General features: G+C 38.8%; 1 protein-coding gene across 7 annotated transcripts in view; it reads right to left on the minus strand.

Annotated features, from left to right (window-relative positions):
* The window catches only part of LOC135105630 (gelsolin, cytoplasmic-like), a 91,523-nt gene that overhangs the window by 18,118 nt on the left and 52,948 nt on the right, over window positions 1-20,457 (minus strand). For 4 of the 7 annotated variants that reach the window (XM_064013976.1, XM_064013974.1, XM_064013978.1 and 1 more), the window contains exons 2-12: window positions 14,571-14,645; window positions 11,559-11,624; window positions 10,973-11,085; window positions 9,392-9,518; window positions 8,974-9,151; window positions 8,130-8,251; window positions 7,912-8,013; window positions 7,291-7,302; window positions 3,606-3,699; window positions 3,255-3,416; window positions 700-815 (exon numbers count right to left, since the gene is read on the minus strand). In XM_064013976.1, coding sequence (XP_063870046.1) covers window positions 700-815; window positions 3,255-3,416; window positions 3,606-3,699; window positions 7,291-7,302; window positions 7,912-8,013; window positions 8,130-8,251; window positions 8,974-9,151; window positions 9,392-9,518; window positions 10,973-11,085; window positions 11,559-11,624; window positions 14,571-14,645 — 1,167 coding nt within the window. The remainder of the gene's footprint in view (window positions 1-699; window positions 816-3,254; window positions 3,417-3,605; window positions 3,700-7,290; window positions 7,303-7,911; window positions 8,014-8,129; window positions 8,252-8,973; window positions 9,152-9,391; window positions 9,519-10,972; window positions 11,086-11,558; window positions 11,625-14,570; window positions 14,646-20,457) is intronic. The other 3 variants (XM_064013977.1, XM_064013975.1, XM_064013980.1) reach the window with 1 other exon arrangement.

A 20,457-nucleotide genomic window follows, 5' to 3' on the forward strand; every position in this document is an offset into this window, starting at 1 on the left:
TATATATATATATATATATATATATATATATATATATATATATATATATATATATATATTTTCCTTGATGAATGCAACAACACATGTGAAAGAAGATACTATTAATTCCATATTCATAATAATAAAAGTAATAATAATAATAATTTATCTATATGCCAGGCTGACAATCCTGACACAAGGTGATCCAGACAAGGCACCATGCGCACATACACACACACACACACACACACACACACACACACACACACACACACACACACACACACACTCTCTCTCTCTCTCTCTCTTAGGCCCCTTCAGACCCCACTGGAAAGGGACAGTCTCATGGACCACTATACCCACACCCAAGGAATCCAGGTACAGCAAAGCTGGCCACACACATCTGCAGCAAAGCCCAATAGCACACACTGGCTTGTCTTAAAGACCCCTGCTCCTTTATATTAAGACTTCCTTATATTGCACCTACTCCAATCCTGACACAGTAGCAGATGCAGGGTACTTCCTACAGAATGCCATGCACTCCAACTGGGCCCCATTGAGTACACCCACACCTCCCAGGGATTGATGAGACTAGATCATTTTCATGCACTCACCACTTGCTCTCCATTCACCTCTAATAGTCTGCTATAAAAATAATGAAGAAACATATTAGAATGAAAAGCATAATGGGAAAGAAAACTTCTCAAGTGGAGCACATACCTGGCCCGAACCATCATCAGGCATGAAACCGATGGCAGGTCCAGCATTCTTCAGCAGCAAACGCCGCTTCTCTGCATGCAGTGAGCTAGGATCAAAGTCTGCCTCCACTGCTTGCACTGAGGGGAAAATAAAACAATTTCACTTTTACAACTAACTGCAAGTCTCAGCTACCCTCCATTATGACAAATGTTGGCTTTCCTTACATATATGTGTGTGTGTGTGTGTGTGTGTTTACTTAGTTGTATTGTACAGGGCAGGAGCCAAAGCTCATTTTGTCCGGTCTCCATAACCATATTTATTCAGTTTCTCTTTAACTTGTGTATACGGTTTGCCACAACCACCTCTTCCTTCAAATCATTACAGATTTCAATAGTTCAATACAGGAAGCTGTATTTCTTGATGTTGCTTGAACATCCACTCTTCTTTATTTTCTTCTCATGCCCCCTCATCTGTTTCTCTCCCTCCTCTATCTGTTGTATGAAGTCATTTCTGTCTATTCTTTCTATACTGTTTACTAATTTGTATATTGCTATCAGGTCTCCTCTTTCTCTTCTCTCTTGTAGTGTTGATAATCCCATCTCTTCAAATCTTTCTTCATAGCTTAAGTCTTTCAATTCTGGTATCATCTTTGTCGCTATCCTCTGTAATCTTTCTAGTTTATCTTTTTTTTTTTTCGATGTGGAACCCAAACTACTGCGTATTCAATTTAGGACGTATCATGCACGTTATAATTTTCTTCATAATTTCTTTACTTAAACAGTTAGACACCACCCTAATGTTTGTTAACAAGCTGTATGTAGAGCTGAATATTTCGTTTATGTGCCTTTCAGGTGATAGTGGATTATTACTCCAAAATCTTTTTCTTCATTACTTTTCGTTATTATTTCTCCTCTCATTTTGTAATTCCATGAAGGTCTCTTTTTACTTTTTTCCTATTTCCAACACATGGTTTTCTGGCATTAAATTCTAGTTTCCATCTTTGGCTCCATGCATGTATCTTGTCAATATCCTTTTATAACTCCTTGCAATCATTTTCATCCTTCATTATTTTCATCATCAGAGAAAAGGTTTATATAACCATTTTGATCCTCTGCCATATTATTTAAATATATTTGAAACTGAGTGCCAACATAGATTCTTGTGGTACCCCACTTGTCACTTCATGCTGACTTGAATTAGTGTCTCTGATTACTGTTCTCATTTCTCTCCCTTGTAAAGAATCATCCATCCATCCCAATGTTGCTCCCTTCATTCTCTAACTTTCAGATAAGAATTTTGTGGGGAGCTTTATCAAATGTTTTTCTGAGATCCAGGTATAGTACATCAACCCATCCATCCCTCTCTTGCACTCCATCTATTACTCTCACGTAAAAGGTCAGTCAGTAGATTTGTAAGACAGGATCTCCCTTTCCTGAATCCAAATTGCTTTTCTGTAATTATCTTTTCGTCTTCTAAATATTGCACCCATCTATCCTTAATTATTATTTCAAAACTTGCTTACAATACTTGTTAGTGACACTGGTCTGTAATTTAATGGTTCCATTTTATTTCCCCCTTTGTATATTAGGAAGATTTTAGCTCTTTTCCATTCCCTTAGTAATTTTCCTTCTTTCAACAAGGTATTGATTATATTCCATATGGGTTCCTCCATTTGTTTTCTGCATTTTTTTAATATCCATCCATTCACTTGATCTGGCTCCATAGCTTTTCTAACATCCAGTTCTTCCAGCACTTTCTTAATTTCTTGTCTCTTTACTTGTATCTCCTGTATTCCCTCATTCTGTGATACCACTTTTGGTGCCACAAAATTGGTTTCCTTTGTAAACACATTGAAAACTCTCATTCATTGGCTCACTCATCTCCTCAGTAGTTTCATAAATTCTTTTGCTTTTACACATCTGTGTGTGTGTGTATAATATATATATATATATATATATATATATATATATATATATATATATATATATATATATATATATATATATATATATATATATATATATATATATATATATATATATATATATATATATATATATATGACTATTTAAGTCACTGTTTTACAATATTACTGTTGTTCAATTAATATTATTTGTTACTTGTCAGTGTAGATGTGAATTCTGAAAACAAAACAATGGAGAATATTCCTAAGTATTTTATGTGACAGAAGACATGCACCATTCATTTGAGATGCTCAAGTCGCAAGCAGCAAACAATTAATTAAATTTTCCAGATAACAGGAAACACCTGTATTGATGACCAATGTGAATGACATGGAAATGGGAGCCATGTTGGTGAACAGAGGACAGGAGGACCTCTTGTTTCAAATCACATTCTCTCACCACATCCTCACCCCAGGAGACTGAGAAGGAACTGTTAACTGTGATTGTTGAAATGACAAGATTGTATATCTATCTGAGATATTCTCAGTTTAATTTAACCCTGGATCAGTGAGTTTCTCCTTACTAGTCAAAGGAAATCTGGGTGCCTGTAATACCAGCTTCACTACATAACCACATGGGCCTAATATGTTCCCTAGTTTTCTCATAACTTACTTGCAGCAATCTGTCTCTTATTAAAGACTCTGCCCAGTCCCACTTGCTCTTCAGGCTCCTTCCAGGTCTTGAAGTAAGACTTGAACACCGCAGGCTCAGCTTTCTCCACCACACGCTGCACACTCCTCCATTTAGGGTATCCCTTCTGTTCCATATATTGTGCTGTGGGGACACGATACAATGATGTGAAAGATTGTCGGCTGATCATTTTCATAATACATGGTATTCCATATTACAAAAATTCTGGCTTTTTATACATTTATTCATCACTATTAAAATCAACTGTTAAGAGAATCTTGATAAAATCTTGATTATTTTGATAAAATAATAAAGAGATTTTTCAGCACTGACCAGCCATCTCCATGCTCTTAACTTTCTCATTCTTGCTGGAGCCACTGCCGATCCAAACATAGACTCCAGAGCCAGTGTCCAGCAAGAAACAGTCCTGTAGAGCAAAAAACTATTACCAAACTTATCAGTTATTAAAGATGTATAAAAAAAAAAAAAAAAAAAAAATTTAATAAAAAATAAATATAGATATTTTCTCTACACAGCAAATGTGTTGGCTGAAATTAGTTTTTGTGATTATAGTTTATGATCCCATTATTTATAATTGCTACTTAATTACTACACAAAATTTCAATATAGATTTCAGCATGCATTTTCAAGAAAGAAAAATATCTGCCACCATCATGCAAAAGTAACAACAAAAATCAAATTATCAGTTATATGTGAAAATTTTCATAAACAGGGTCATTTTCCAGGAAAGAAAATATTTTTTCTTGTTTATGTACCACCAACATATTTAACCCATTACTTTGCTCACCATTTGTGATCTCATTGCCATGTAAACACAGTATAGCAGAGAAATGAGTGGAAAGATGTAACAAAAATTATATCATGAGGGAGAGATGAATAATGCTTGAATAAGAAGGTAACAATGTGATGAAAGCCAGAAATGGATGTTTGAGGGGAATAATAATGTAGGTACGTATCTAGGCAGGTGCTGATTACCCATTATCTGTAAACACTGCTATGTAAGAGGCTGAGCACAAGCAGCCCCTTGCTCACTGCAGCATCCCACTGCCAGATAAGTTAGTTCTGTTCTGAGTGTTGAACTGCAATGTGCTGAGTTTGTAACATGATGTTTGAGGCATCACAAAGCTGCTGATGATCGTTGAGTGTTTACAAAGCTCCAGTCTGAGTGACAATTAGTGCATGCTGGAATCACACCTGATCAGAGCCTGACTGGGGAGCTGTCCTCAACCTGCAGTAGTGTAACCACAAAGGAATAAACCCAAGAAGCTCCATGCAGTTTTTCTTTTTTCCACAGCCAACTTAAGAGTGTACAGATGACACCACAAAACATTGTGAACATGGAACCACAGATCACAACAATATCATGTACAAATTCTTGGTCAATTTTCTTGTGACATGTCTTCTGGTTTGAATTTTTAAGGAAGAGGCCTTTTTTGAACCATAACTGAAAGACTGCATTCCATAATTGTAATAAATGCATCCATTATCGAGAGTGATGTACTTGCATGAACAGTTTAGGTAGACCTGTCTATCTACAGTTATATTCATCATGAACACTGTCCAACCAACAATATTACCTCTATGGTACACTAAAAATAAGATGCAAGAATAAGATCAGACACCATACTCATTGAAGATAAAAGCACTTTACAGATAAGCCCTACAGAGTAAAGACTATCTAATTTTATTAGTAATACAAAGTAAATAAATAAATAAATAAATAAATAAATAAAAAATAGGAACTGGAAAATATCTCCCATTAAGATACATCATCATGGCTTAAAATCACATGAAATTCCTTGCATCCAAAGCTATAATTTGAGAAATAGTCCTGATTCTAGTGAGGTCCAAACACCCAGCACTCCAGGACTGATACCTTCACCAATATAGTTGATTTGAACAATAATCCAGGGGTCAACACAATGTATAGGCACCTGTATAAATGTTATCCATTTCATAAATGATGAAAACAGACTGAACAACCACCACCAAGATCAAGACCCATCATGTTGAAAAGCACCACTAAAATCAAAACCCACAGTGTTCATTAAATACAAAGAGACAGTCACAAGAAATAGAAAAGACCAGCACCACAATTAAGATTCCTTGTATTCACTGGACATGAGGAGTCACTAGAAATAGAAAAGACCAGCACCACAATTAAGATTTCTTGTATTCATTGGACATGAGGAACCAGTCAGTCTGTACATTGTTCCATAACAACACCCAGGCAACAAGAAACAATGGCTGCATTGCAAAGCCTGCTAACTGATACTGAAGTGTTGATTTAATAACTGAACAAGTGAATGCACTATTAAATAAAGAATGCATCAGCTACAGCATGTGGAGTAAATGCTGCAACTGATTACATTTGAGGTGCTTTAAAATAATTCAATTAATACGTATAAAGTTAATTCTCCAGTGACAGATAAGAGATTTAATAACCGAGGCTCATAGAGGACCCACTCCTGACTTTACAGTGATCATAATGTTAATACACTCTTTGGGTAAAACTCATGAGGAGAAACTCTCATCATCCACAGCTCTGATCCTCAACTCTTAATATCTGATGACCTGTCATCCCTCATCTTTCTAGGAGCATTACATTGAACTTGCCACTCATCTGCCTTTACTGTAATGACTGGTAAATATTGCTAATTGCAGCAGAAGAATATAAGGAAGGATTAAAAATATATTGAAAATAGTATGTTTGAACCCAAGAAGAATGTGGTGATGAAATGCAACATGAAATAGAGTGGTTGTGCTTGATCTTATTGAAATATACAGAGAAAGTATGCAGGTGAGGATGAAAGAGTGTATTGATGCAGTTCACATTAAGACTTGAAAAGTGGACCAGCACAGACAAGTTTAGATGGAAACTAACTAATTACTTGAAAGCAGTTTGAGATTTAAAGTGAATGAGTGGCAGGAATAACTGATTTGAAAGGAATAAAATGTTGAAAGGTGAGATGGCTGTAATAAATTATGAAATATTTTGATCAACCTGAGGAAATAAGGAGGAGATAATGAGTGGATACTGAGCATACAAGAAGATGAATACATATTAAATCTTGAAATGGTAAGTATATGAAAAAGACAATTTGGGGAGTGAGAGGACTGGCAGATGAAGGAATGAGGTGTATGAAGTGAAGGAAAAGAAGACTTCTGCCATAGCTATGACCTTCAGGGAGTTTTAAGAGTAAGAATTTAAAACAAAGAATTCTTCTTTTTATCTATAAACTAATTCCTTTCTTTTGAAAATCTAGATCAGGGTATGCTGATTTGCCCACTATCACAAAGTTCATCAATTTTCAGTATCATCTTAATGCAGCACTATTCATTACATAAATAAATACACTGGTTCAATGAGTTCTGATATGATATCCATACAGGTTACATGAAAGAAGTGCAGTAAGGATGTTTAGTAATAACAGAGTGAAAGAATCCTCCTTCAAATTGGTACACATGCCTCTCCTTTTTTTTTTCAAAGCTACATACATAAAACAGTACCACATTCCTGATAGGAAGTCCAAAAGTCCAGGTTCTTCAATAGACTTTTAGCTATGAATATAAAGTATACAGTCTACAAAGGCTACATCCAACTGTGTTGTCCCTGTAAACCTTGAAATACTACACAGGTAAGACTGTTAAGTATCATTCAAAAAACTCCACTTGTTCTATACACTCCACTCTACACAAACATCAAAAGTACAGAAGCAAGTAAGTTCCTCTACTCAGTACAGTAATTATCTTCTTTAGCATCTTCTACTGAAAAATAAAACATAACTTCGATTTTATTGAAAATTTCAAATTAATAAAAAGAGTTTATAAGAATTAGATGAAAACTTGTTAAATTTTCAGCAAACAGTTTTTCAAGTTAAAACATGAAGTACAAATGCAATAGCTGAAGAAGCCAGGAGGTGAGGCTGAGTTTCCAAGCTCAGACCATGTGACAAGGCAGTGCAACAAAGACAGCAAAGTGGACCATCATAGTTACCTGGGCACTCTCCTGACGTTGGAAGACAGTCATTAAGCCTCACGCAATGGTTGTTTAAATTGGATGTGGAAATAAAAACAACATAACCCAAATTAATAAAACTGAAAAAGCAAACGAAAAAATGCTAAAGCTTCAGACCTCTTAATTGATATAAGGGGTATCCATCAAAAACTGTTGAGCTTTGTATTCTTACACCTTACACAATATTCAAATGATATATCAGCAATTATTAATACAATGTGTAATGAAAATCCACATTTTACCTTTTATCATTAATATTCCTTGTTCTACTATTTCATATATTTCCTACTGAATGCTTACCAGTAGAACTATTTATCAATGAAATATATAAAGTCATTTTTATATTTATAAGTTACACGAAGCTACATCCTGCAAGAACACACCTGTCAACACAACCATTGAGGTGTAAAGCAAGAAAGACAAGGCAAACATAAAACCAAAACCACAAAGGAGTACAATGTGAGAAGAAAGTTATGAAGATCAGCATTACTTAATGTTACAATCCTTATATTATAATAATGGGTTATGCTTAAAATTATTAAAGTAAACAGCTACAGAAGAGGAATGCCAAGAAGAGAAACCAGAGCAATAACAACTTACCCCAGAATCAAGCATTGACTGAAGCAGCGGCTTCTCCCCAATTTTCTTGGTCTGCATTGCTCCCGAGCTGTCTTCAAACACATGGTACAGGGTCACCACACTCTGTTGAAGAGAAGGATTGTAAATAAATGAGATGACTTCAGATTTAAAATGTTATTTAATGATAATGTTTTCTTTATTACAAGAATGTAAACAATTGTAAATTTCTCAAAACTCACATCTTCAGATCGCTCAAAGGTTGCATCATCTTCACCTGCAGACTCATCAGCCACATCATCAGGGGAGCCTCCACCCAGGCCAGTGAAGAATGCCTCCACTTCATCTCCAGAGGCAGACTCATCTAACAAGAAAGAGATCCAGTCAGTTACTTCCTTTTCAAATAAATCCTCTATTGACTAAAGATATGCAGTACAATATCAAGCTAAGCCTTGTATAATGGCAAGTATAGATCACAAAATGTCAACTTAGTGTTTCAAGAACAAAGCAAACCATTTTCCTAGTTCATCAAAGTAGCACTATAATCTAACATGTTCAGACAAACAGCACAAAGATAGATACCAAAATTAAAGGTTTTCCAAAACTACATTACTGAAATATATAAATCAGCAAGTTTCTACTTCAATACAAAAGACAGAGAAACAAACTCCTTTACCATTTTTAATTAAAAAAACACTTGAGAATGCACTTACAGTATTTGTTCTTCACACACATATTTAACAACTATTAAATACACATTAATTTACATCCAAAGATAAAGTACTGATGTCTAACAAAATGTTCAACTGAATAATGCAAAGGAAATACACACACACACACACACACACACACACACACACACACACACACACACACACACACACACACACACACACACACACACACACACACACAAAGGTATCATTCAGGGATGTCATCCTTTAACAAAAGTCAGGATTCTCCTTGCTAAATGATCAGTTACTTTCCTCCCTGATAAAGTGGATGGGGTGCGGTGTATGAAGGCATGTCCAAACCAGGAAACACTGATGAGCAGCAGATGCCCACAGGTGAATCACACACACTCACCTACAACCACCACCTTGGCCTTGCCAGCATGGTCATCATCCCTGATGGCATTGGCAGCGGTGATGGCCTTGAGACGCTCTATTCTGCGGCTGGCAGGCCCCATGTACACCAACACCTGGTCTCCACAGTCCAGGATGAAGCAGTCACCCTTGTTCATGGAACCAACACCCAACTCAACCTGTAAGTGTGTTCCGTGTAATTATGCTTGTGCGGTTTCTGCTGAATTTTTAAAATTATTGCATCCTTTAATGTATTAAAGTCGTCTTTCGTTTCATTAAAAACTGAAAAATGCACACTTAACACTGGTGGGGCATTGAGGAGGGTTTTGTACATCCCTATACCACCACCACTACACCATTCCTATCAAACTACCACAATAATAATGTGACCACAAGAACACAATATGGCTGACGCTCACCTCCTTGACGCGCACATTCCTGCGGCCCTTGACGTGGAAGAGCCGGGCAGGGTAGGGGGCATCAGGGTCCACATGGCGGAATCCTGAGGCCACACCACCATTCAGGTACCTCACACCCTTCTTGAACCTGCAGGCAGAAGGTTAGTGTGTGTGTGTGTGTGTGTGTGTGTGTGTGTGTGTGTGTGTGTGTGTGTGTGTGTGTGTGTGTGTGTGTGTGTGTGTGTGTGTGTGTGTGTGTGTGTGTGTGTGTGTGTGTTTTTCTAGTTGTAGTATACAGGGCTTTATCAATAGTCACATGGTCTTCTTCACATATTTACATCTATCTATTAGGTAATAATCTGGAATTATTGATCTTGGAACATGTCAGAATGTGTTTGCTCCATTACCTTCATAGGTGGGGAGAAAAAAATCACTATGTATAGATGTCTTTGAATTTAATTTGTCTAATAATGCAAATGTATTACTAGACATAAACAGACATAAAAGGAAAGAATAAAATGATCACTAGAGAATTATCATACTGATTAGGATTATAAGTTTGATTTTCTTATTATTAACCACATTTTTGAGATTTTGTATTCCTCCTCAATCTATACATGCATGCCTCTTCAGCAAGTTAAGTTTTTACACTAGAAAGAGAAGGGATTGAGAACCAGATTCAAACATTTTTAATGTTCCTTCAAAAGGATTTCAGCCAAGGCCTGCCTCACCTTGAATAATTTATTATGGTAATTTCTTATTGAGATTAACTATCACCAGAGGAATTTTGTCACTAAACCCCTGTCAGATTTTCTCAATTCATCAGGTGGCAGTTAGGAGTCTGTTACAGGGCAGCAAGATCTTTATGTTTGTTAGTATATTGTTATGTAGCAGTCTGGAGATTGTTATAAGGCAGATAGATTAAGCAACAGTTATTGTAATATATGAGTTAGAAAATTATGTGTCAGTTTGCAGACTGTTGTGTGTCAGTTTGCAGACTGTTGTGTGTCAGTTTGCAGACTGTTGTGTGTCAGTTTGCAGACTGTTGTGTGTCAGTTTGCAGACTGTTGTGTGTCAGTTTGCAGACTGTTGTGTGTCAGTTTGCAGACTGTTGTGTGTCAGTTTGCAGACTGTTGTTTGTCAGTTTGCAGACTGTTGTGTGACAGTTTGCAGACTGTTGTGTGTCAGTTTGCAGACTGTTGTGTGTCAGTTTGCAGACAGCTGTGGAGCAACTGTATTCCATTTTTCCCGTGGTTCCCCAAGCTTGTTGGGGCAAGTTAGGAATATTGCAGAACACTGATTCATGATACAAAAGTAAAAAAAAAATCTAAAGGAGTGCTCCGTCACTCAGATTGAGGGAAGATAAAAATAATTCAATAACATCTCAATAACCGTAACAACATTCCAAAAGAGAGAGAGAGAGAGAGAGAGAGAGAGAGAGAGAGAGAGAGAGAGAGAGAGAGAGAGAGAGAGAGAGAGAGAGAGAGAGAGAGAGAGAGAGAGAGAGAGAGAGAGAGAGAGACTTAAATGATCTCGGTGAAAATTCCTTGCTAACCACCACTGCTTGTTTCTTTGAACGAAAAAGGTGAAGGAAGCACGTACCTGGAGAGGAAGAGGGATGACTCGTGCTCCTCCACCTCGCGGTGCTGAACAGGCACGCCCCCAAGGGAGTCGTCCAGCTCCACCGTCTTGATGGCCGCCGCGCCTGCCTCATCCTGCGGGCACAACCAGTGTTCACCCACAACACACCAATACTACCCCATCCCAGGTACTCAGAAAAAAAAAAAAAAAAAAAGTAAAAAAAAATGTGTATATATATATATATATATATATATATATATATATATATATATATATATATATATATATATATATATATATATATATATATATATATATATATATATATATATATATATATATATATATATAACTGAAAAATGTCATGAAACTACTTCGTTGAGTTAATGTTCAACATTTTAACCGATTCTCAAAAGAGGGTATTCTTACCCAGAAGAATGTGCCATTTTTTCCCTAAGGCTTTTCCTCAACATTCATCCCAAGGGGATTTTCTATGTATTTACAAACAATTTTCAAGCCATGGATTAACATGTACATGTTTATCCTGAGCCCATCGACTCCCACCAGCTCTGAAACTTGTATACGATGAGAGAAGGAAGGCACTCACCTGCGAGGTCTGGGAGCCCAGCCAGAAGTGCAAGTCCCAGCTCTTGTTGTCGTTGATGACGCTCGTCTGCACGCAGAGGAATGAAAATACGTTAGCAACCAATGATTGAGTGTAGACCTCAGACTAAACACGAGACACTCCAGCCAGTGTTCACAAGATCTTTTGAGGTCCTGCTGCTCCACACACGACACACTCCATCTTCCTCTTGGCTCAGTGACACTGGCCACTGGTGGCTGGCGCGTTGTTTGAAAAGCAGTTCAAGAGCAAGTCTTCCCAGTCACGACCACTACATCATGCTACAAACAAACTGATATTCTCTTTCAAATTTGGGTTACGAAACTGAGCTAGATGCGCAGCTATACTCTCAACTCTGCTCCCTTGCTTCAGACCTTCAATATTGTGATGGAAAGTGGAAAAAAAAAAAAAAAATCTAAAGCTCCCTTTGCTTCAATAATAGCGTGTAAACTGCATGACGTAGATAAATTCAGATTAAATTACTGAAGGAAGATTACCGCCAGTCCCCCATTTCATCATGGTTTATCACTGGAAGTGTCGTTGAATCGAATCCTTTACTTGGTGTAGTGCACAAAGACTGATACGCGACGTTGATACAAATGGAATACTACTACTACTACTACTACTACTACTACTACTACTAGGAGTAATAATAATAATAATAATAACAATAATAATAATAATAATAATAATAATAATAATAATAATAATAATAATAATAATGATAATAATAATAATAATATTAATAAAACAAATTAATAAATAACTGAACTCTATAAATGCACATACTGACCGGCGATTGCACTGGACATAGCCTGTGATTTCGGAAGCGTTTGTCCTCACATCTGAGCTTGAAGTTACCTATGATTATGTTTTTTTTTCTTTTTTTTTTTTTCCGGGAAGAGTGCAAAAAGTCCGTCTAGAATTGATATCTATAACTGCTGGCTCCTCACTACTCCTCAAACTGCATTCATGTGCCAGCTGGCCATCAAGCACAAAGAAGTAAAGATAACTGACGTGGTATTTCAGAATGCACGCAATTTGCTGCGAGGAAAAGACGCGTGGATTGATGAAAGACGAGGCAGACACCCCAGCATGACGTCAGCTTTCTGGGATGGAGTGATAAGTGATGCAGGGACTTGTGGCAGAAAAACTGGTGTCCGCAAAACTTTCCATAATGTGGGATTTTTTTTTTCTTAATGAATTTGTTCTTGAAATTCAAAACACAATAAAAAGTATGATTGAACACGCAAGCACATGTAAGCACACACACACACACACTGAAATATATAAAGAGAGAGAGAGAGAGAGAGAGAGAGAGAGAGAGAGAGAGAGAGAGAGAGAGAGAGAGAGAGAGAGAGAGAGAGAGAGAGAGAGAGAGAGAGAGAGAGAGTTTTAGTCTATCTGTGAACCCAAACAAAAGACCTTCACAACAATCATTTATTTCAATTTACTTTACTTCAATCAGAATTTTTCGATGGAATTCATTTTACCTTTACCGTTTTCCCATTGTTTTAGTTTTAGCAATGTCACATGCAGCGCATTATAACGAGAGAGCGCCTGGAAAACACAAGTAATCTGGTAACGAGCGGTGAAACTGAAGCCCGTATTCCGAAACGCTTTGCTCTCTCACCGAAACTATCTTCAAAGGCCACAGAGATGATTAGCCGACTTCTCGAGAGTGTTTCTCCTGTTATGATGTAAAAATCTTGTTAATCCGTCACTAGAATAGTAAATTTACTTAAAAAAACCCGTGCAACTTCAACTAGAGCCTTCTGAAAGTAATCTGGGTGCAGCACTGAAGCGTTTTAGAATATGGCCCAGAACACGCCACATTACAAGAGAAAAATACAACGCGACCTTTGAAGTAAATAGGAAATTTAAAAGAAAAAAAAAAACGCCATACACAAAACTTAATTAACAAGGCGGGCTAAAGAAAATAATCATCAATTAACGGAATCAACAAACATGAGAAGGATTCATTGGAGTTCACTGAGACAAAGAGGAATGCAGGACAAAACGGAAGATTAATGAGGCCTGCACGGTGGCTTCAGTGAGGCAAACGAAGCTATTCATGGAGCACCGAGGTATTGATGGACGAAGAGTAATGGGAGACGACAGGACGGATGTTGACAGCGAGGAGGAGGAGGAGGAGAAGAAGTGAAATAATTTAAAAATAAAATCTAGCATTGTGCTGCAACAACTAAGGTCACAATGGCTCCAGATTACAAAATGCATAAAAATACTAGAAGTGTTAAAATCAAAGGTAAAAGTAACAAAAATAAGGCACAGTTCAAATTTAAAAGAATAAAGGAGAAGGGGGAGGAAGAAGAGGAGGAGGAGGAATACTGCAGAAGGGTGGAGGAGGAAGAATGAGTAGATGGATGGAAGAAAGCATAAAAGAATAGGGAGAAGGAAAGATAACTAAGAGGCGTTTAAAAGAAAGTATGAGGTAGACAGATAAACTTAGAAGCGTGGGAATGAGAAGCGGGAAAGAAGTGGAAGGAGAAGAAGAGGGATAATAATATGAGGAATAAGTAAAAAGGATGATAATTAAAATGAGTCGCAAGGGAAATAAAAAACAGATCCTGAAATTGACGACGAGGAGGAAGAGGAGAAAGAGAAATGAGAGTGGGAAGGAAAAGGTGGACTGAAAGACGTTTACAAAAAAGAAAATAAAAAAAAGTATGAAGGATGTAGATGAACTTAAGTGGAACCGTGGGGAAAAGGAGTAGGAAGAGAAATGGAGGAAAAAGGATGATGATGATAAAGGAGACAGTGGAGGCGAAAGAATGAAAACAATACGCAAGGGGAAAAAATAATGATGATGAAGAGGAGGGAAGCAAAGAATGAAAATGAGACACGAGGGAAACAAAAATTCTGCACTGCAGTTCCTGGAGCAAAATTCTCTCTCTCTCTCTCTCTCTCTCTCTCTCTCTCTCTCTCTCTCTCTCTCTCTCTCTCTCTCTCTCTCTTTCTCTCTCTCTCAGCACTCACGTAGAGGACGATGTAGGAGTCGCCGCGGTAGAACTGTCCGTACTTCTCCTTCGGGTAAGGCACAACTTCGAAGTTCTGCAGGAAAAGGAAGAAAAAAGAACATTAGAAAAGGGAACATTAAATTGCAATACAACTCGAAAAAGAAAAAACTCAAGACACCACAAAAAAAAAAAAAAAAAAAAAACATGAAGGTACAATAAATCAAACTTTTATGTACATACGTAGTGATGCTGAGAATTGTTGTGTGTGTGTGTGTGTGTGTGTGTGTGTGTGTGTGTGTGTGTGTGTGTGTGTGTGTGTGTGTGTGTGTGTGTGTGTGTGTGTGTGTGTGTGTGTGTGTGTGTGTGTGTGTGTACCGATACAACTTTCTTCATTAAGTGCAAGGGAGGGAACTCATGCAATACAGTACAGGTTATGTGGGTGATGCAATATCAACTTTACTAGAAGTACGTATTATATATGCTAAGTAGTAGTATTAGTAGTATTAGTAGATGAAGTAGTAGTAGTAGCAGTAGTACTAGATGAAGTAGTAGTAGTAGTAGTAGTAGTAGTAGTAGTCGAAGTAGATGAAGTAGTAGTAGTAGTAGTAGTAGATGAATTGGTGGTGGTAGTAGTAGTAGTAGTAGTAATAGTAGTAGTAGTAGATAAATTGGTAGTAGTAGTAGTAGTAGTAGTAGTAGTAGTAGATGAAACGGTAGTTGTGATAGTAGTAGTAGTAGTTGTTGTTTATGATGGACCAGAGAGAGAGAGAGAGAGAGAGAGAGAGAGAGAGAGAGAGAGAGAGAGAGAGAGAGAGAGAGAGAGAGAGAGAGAGAGAGAGAGAGAGAGAGAGAGAGAGAGATTCATCTTGTTTGTTATTAATAAAAAGCTTCCAGTAGACAGGGAAGGTTGTGGAGGCAATGCTGTGAAAGTCGCACATTCCTCTTCATCTTCTCCAGCTCCTCCCTCTCCTCTTCCTCCTTTACATTTATTACCACTCTCCTTATCTTCCTGCCTTTCCGGAGCTACTTATTACACTTCTTTCCTCCACCCCTCCTCCTCGTGTGTGTGTGTGTGTGTGTGTGTGTGTGTGTGTGTGTGTGTGTGTGTGTGTGTGTGTGTGTGTGTGTGTGCAATCCATCTCCCAGGGGCCCGATAACCCATTCTTTACACAGCCACTACGAACGGTGAGGATTTACGATAGCAGTGATTTTCTTTATCGCCCTAGCCCTCCTTGTGTTCCTTCACCTCTCACGCCCTCCCGTCGGCCCTCCCTCAATCTCCCCTCTCAGCCACTTCAATACAAGCCCAATACAAGCTCCTCCCCCACGCTTCCTGTCGCGTCCTTTCCTTCCCTCTCACACCAGCACGTCACTTTCCGTCCACCACCACACTTCCACTCCTTCCCTCCCTCAATCTTTCCCTTCAGCCACTTCAATACAAGCTCAACCACTCCTCCACCACGCTTCCTTTCCTTCCCTCTCACACCGTCACGTCACTTTCAACGCATCTTCGTCCACCACCACATTTCCCCTCCCTTCGTCAATGTTTCCCTTCATCCGCTTCAATACAAGCCCACCACTTCACCACGCGTCCCTTGTTTCCTTCCCTCACACACCAACACATCACTTCAACACCATATCTTCCCTTCCCACGCACACCAACGTGCCGATCATTACATCACTCCCCTTTCCCTTCTCTCCTCCTCCTCCACTATTCTGAAACACTTTTGCGCCGTACCTCCACTACATTCAATAGGCTCTAGTTCATGATAGACGGGCTTTTAAATGTGTTTTTATGGTTCTAGTGACAGATTAACAAGATTTGCACATTATGAACGGGAGAAATACTCTTGGGAACCCGGCTATTCATCTCTGTGGCCTTTGAAAATAGTGGTGAGAAAGCAAAGCGTTTTAGAATACGGTCCTTGGTCTCAGAAGCACTAACTTCACCTCACACTTGTGTTCAGCTCACCCACTTGTGTATACATAAGTATGTCCCCAAGCACCTGCCGCTTCCCAATAATGAATAACAACTTTACATTTACCAGCATATGGGTAATGTGATTGGCCGAACTGTCATTGCAGGAAAAGTTACAGATTGAAAGAACTAAGGGGGAAACATAAGATTACCATTAGTAACAAAATCAGTGGGCATATACAAGCTGATTAGCAAGAAAACTACACGAGAGAGAGAGAGAGAGAGAGAGAGAGAGAGAGAGAGAGAGAGAGAGAGAGAGAGAGAGAGAGAGAGAGAGAGAGAGAGAGAGAGAGAGAGAGAGAGACGTTATATAAAATATTCAGCCTAAAAAAAAAAAAAAAGAATATACATATTGAAGGACGCTGCTTTTCTGCCTGAGGTTTGATTAAGACAATTTTCACTCGTTCCTTCGCCATTCAAAAAGTTTATTGCAAGGTAAATATTGGAAATAAAAAGGACCTTTGAACTTCACACCATTATGAAAAGATCAAACGCACTTTATGTATTCGCTGAATCTGAAGGTAAGAGGGAGACTTGGAAAGGAAGAGGAAGTCATGAATGTAAATTATTATATTCTTGACTATTTCTTGCAAAACCGGAAAGAGTGACAGTAACACCCACGATCATTACCAATTCTTCAGTAATCAGGTTGTTAGTATCGAGTCATTAAGGAGCCTTAAAAAAAAGACTAGATAGATTTATGGATGGGGATGGTAGGTGGAAATAGGTAGATACGTTTCATACAGGGACTGTCACATGTAAGCCTGATGACTTCTTGCAGCTTCCCTTACTTTCTTATGTTCTTATGCACCACCATCACCGCCACCACCATCTTCATCATCATCATTACCAATAACAACAACATTGTGACAATAACCACCACCACCATTAACAATAACAACAGCAGCAACAACAAACACCATCACCACCACCAATAACACCCTCCTACACACGCTTCAAGCAGACAACAGACAATAGACGGGAGGTCAAGAGGAGAGAGGGGCAGCGGCGGCGTTACCACCACCAGCAAAACAACAATAATCTGTAAGTAATTTTGTTTTGCACCATGAAATCGAAGGCCACGTGTGAACGAGCAAGCTGTCCTTTAATGCTGCTTGGGAGAAATGGGAAGAAGGGACAGGTGAAGGGGGAGGGTGAGAAAAGGAGTGAGGGGAGGAGGAGGGGAGAAAGAAGAGGTGGATGATGAAATATCGGGCGTTATTTTTGAGGAATGGAATAAAAAGAAGAGAGAGAGAGAGAGAGAGAGAGAGAGAGAGAGAGAGAGAGAGAGAGAGAGAGAGAGAGAGAGAGAGAGAGAGAGAGAAATACGAGTATATACCTCCCACCTGCACTGAACACCTGAGGAAAGGAGGGAGTAAGAAATAGGAGAAGGACGCGGAAGAGGAAAATGAAGGAGGGAGGGAGGGAGGAAAGGTGAGGCAAGGAAAAGCGTGTTTCCCTCCTGCACAGAACACCTGCTGTGGGGGGAGATGGCGGCGGCGAGAGGTTGAAAAAGTCATGAGGTTATTCTGAGCCTCACTGGGAAGACGTGACTGAACTTGACGAGTCCTGCTTATTGAAAGTCCTCGCAGACACTCAGGTCCTGGTCGTGATTTCGGTCAGTGAGAGCGAGTAGGCTTTTCATTTTCTATTTATTTTTTTTCTCAACTTTTTTTTTTCACCCTTCTGTTAATAAGAGAGAGAGAGAGAGAGAGAGAGAGAGAGAGAGAGAGAGAGAGAGAGAGAGAGAGAGAGAGAGAGAGAGAGAGAGAGAGAGAGAGAGAGAAGGAAGAGGCGAAGGGAAGTTGTATGAATATTCTTGTTAGAACGAGTTCGTTTAAATATTTATTCCGTTTTCTTCTTTTCAAGTTTATTCCTGAGCTTAACCTTTAAAGTGCAGGAAAATGTAAAAAAAAAAAAGAAAAGAAAAGAAAAGAGAAAAAAAGGACAGGTGGGATGAATATCCTTGCTGTGTATTGATGCTGCTGCTGTGAAAGTCGGTATGTTGTTTTGAATGATACACTTTTTTCTTACCTTTGAATGAAGCAAGGCTCAATGGTTTACAATAACTATAACAATTAGAATAAAAAAACAATGTCACTACAATCACGTCAATAAACTAGATTAGAAGAACCTCATGTTATTCTGAAGCTGCGTCGTGATTGTTTCTCGCTCCTTCTCCCCCTCCTCCCCCCTCTTCCACATCCTTTCTTCCTCCTCTCATCACTTCCCCGTCTCACCACCACCTCCTCATCCCACGCTGTCACTTCAATCAAGACGAAGAGTGTTTCTCAGTCATCCATTACCACGATACTCTGATACAAGCCACATTTCTACTCTATTCCCCATAACACACACACACACACACACACACACACTGCTCTTACACAAACAAAAAAAAAAAATAAATAAATAAATAAAAATAAAAGAGGAAACACTAAACTGACCACGAAAAAAAAACAAAAAAACATAGCTATAAAAACCAAAGCAATAAAAAATAAACCAATGACGATACAGAAACGAACCAAAAGTAACGCATGAATGGACGAACGAACCAATGAATGGATGAGAGGACTGGTTGTAATACACATGCATACATACATGCATACATACGGTGCCTGCTACCTGTGCATTCCCTATAAACACGGCATTCCCACCAACAGAGAGCCCCAGTCAACACACCTGATCAACACACCCCGCACCAACGCAAACACATCAACACATCAACACATTTCTCCACGAACCAACACACACACACACACACAAGCGGGTAATCACATCGTAACAGCAAATCAACACGACGTATTTACACAGCAGATGGTGGTGGCGCTGGTGGTGACGGGAGGGAATATGTTACGCTGTACGGTACTACATTTCGCCTAAAGAGATGGCAGCGTGAGGGTATTGTGTGCGGATGTACGGTGTAAAAAGGGGCGGTCGGCAGCAATGCGGCTGTGAGTGAGTTTACGACGCACATCAACGGATAATACGCCTCGTGGTGAGAGAGAGAGAGAGAGAGAGAGAGAGAGAGAGAGAGAGAGAGAGAGAGAGAGAGAGAGAGAGAGAGAGAGAGAGAGGAGGGGGTATGTATGTCCGGGAAGCAGTCAAGCAGCTGTCTGTCAAATTTGAGCAGCTTAAGAAGGGAGGAGGAGGAGGAGGAGGAGGAGGAAAAGGAGAGTTGTGATGTTTGGGAGAGATGGGATACACTGTTATCACCTCCACGAGTCACGTAAATGATAACCTGGTAATAATTCAGGTTAAGATATTTGGGATGTGACTGAGATGGGGAAAAGAGAAAGTAAAAAAAGAGAAAAAAAAGCATTAGGAATAGTGAGCAACAACAACAACAACAACAACAACAGTGAACAACAACAACAACAACAACAACAACAACAACATCATGTCCCGCGCTTCAATCGCACATCTTGTGTGAACTTGTGTTTCAATTCATAGTGAAAAATCCAATTTTCTGAACATGTTTTCGGAGAATGTGTGATGAAACTTTTATGGCGAAGGTCTGAATGGAGCGGAGAAAAATTTTAAAGTTTTCTTTCTCTCCCTCTCTCCTCTCTCTCTCTCTCTCTCTCTCTCTCTCTCTCTCTCTCTCTCTCTCTCTCTCTCTCTCTCTCACACACACACACACAAACCAATACTCAAAGCCCTCTCCATTCGAAAGTTGGAATCGTGTTGTGCATACAAGGAATACAAACAAACACACGCACAAAGACAGGAGGCAGCAGCACGCGACACATCCCACGCATTAAAGAAACACAAAAGCAACAATCAGGTTTCCAGCTGCGAGTAACAAGCAACAACGAAACACTCACTGAACTATAAAAAAAAAAGAAAAAATCATTAAAGAAATACAAGACTGAAGAGGAAAGATAAAAATAAATAAATAAAAAATAAATAAATAAAAGCCATGGGC

Source organism: Scylla paramamosain, chromosome 12 (assembly GCF_035594125.1).
Source record: "Scylla paramamosain isolate STU-SP2022 chromosome 12, ASM3559412v1, whole genome shotgun sequence".
Lineage (NCBI taxonomy): Eukaryota > Metazoa > Arthropoda > Malacostraca > Decapoda > Portunidae > Scylla > Scylla paramamosain.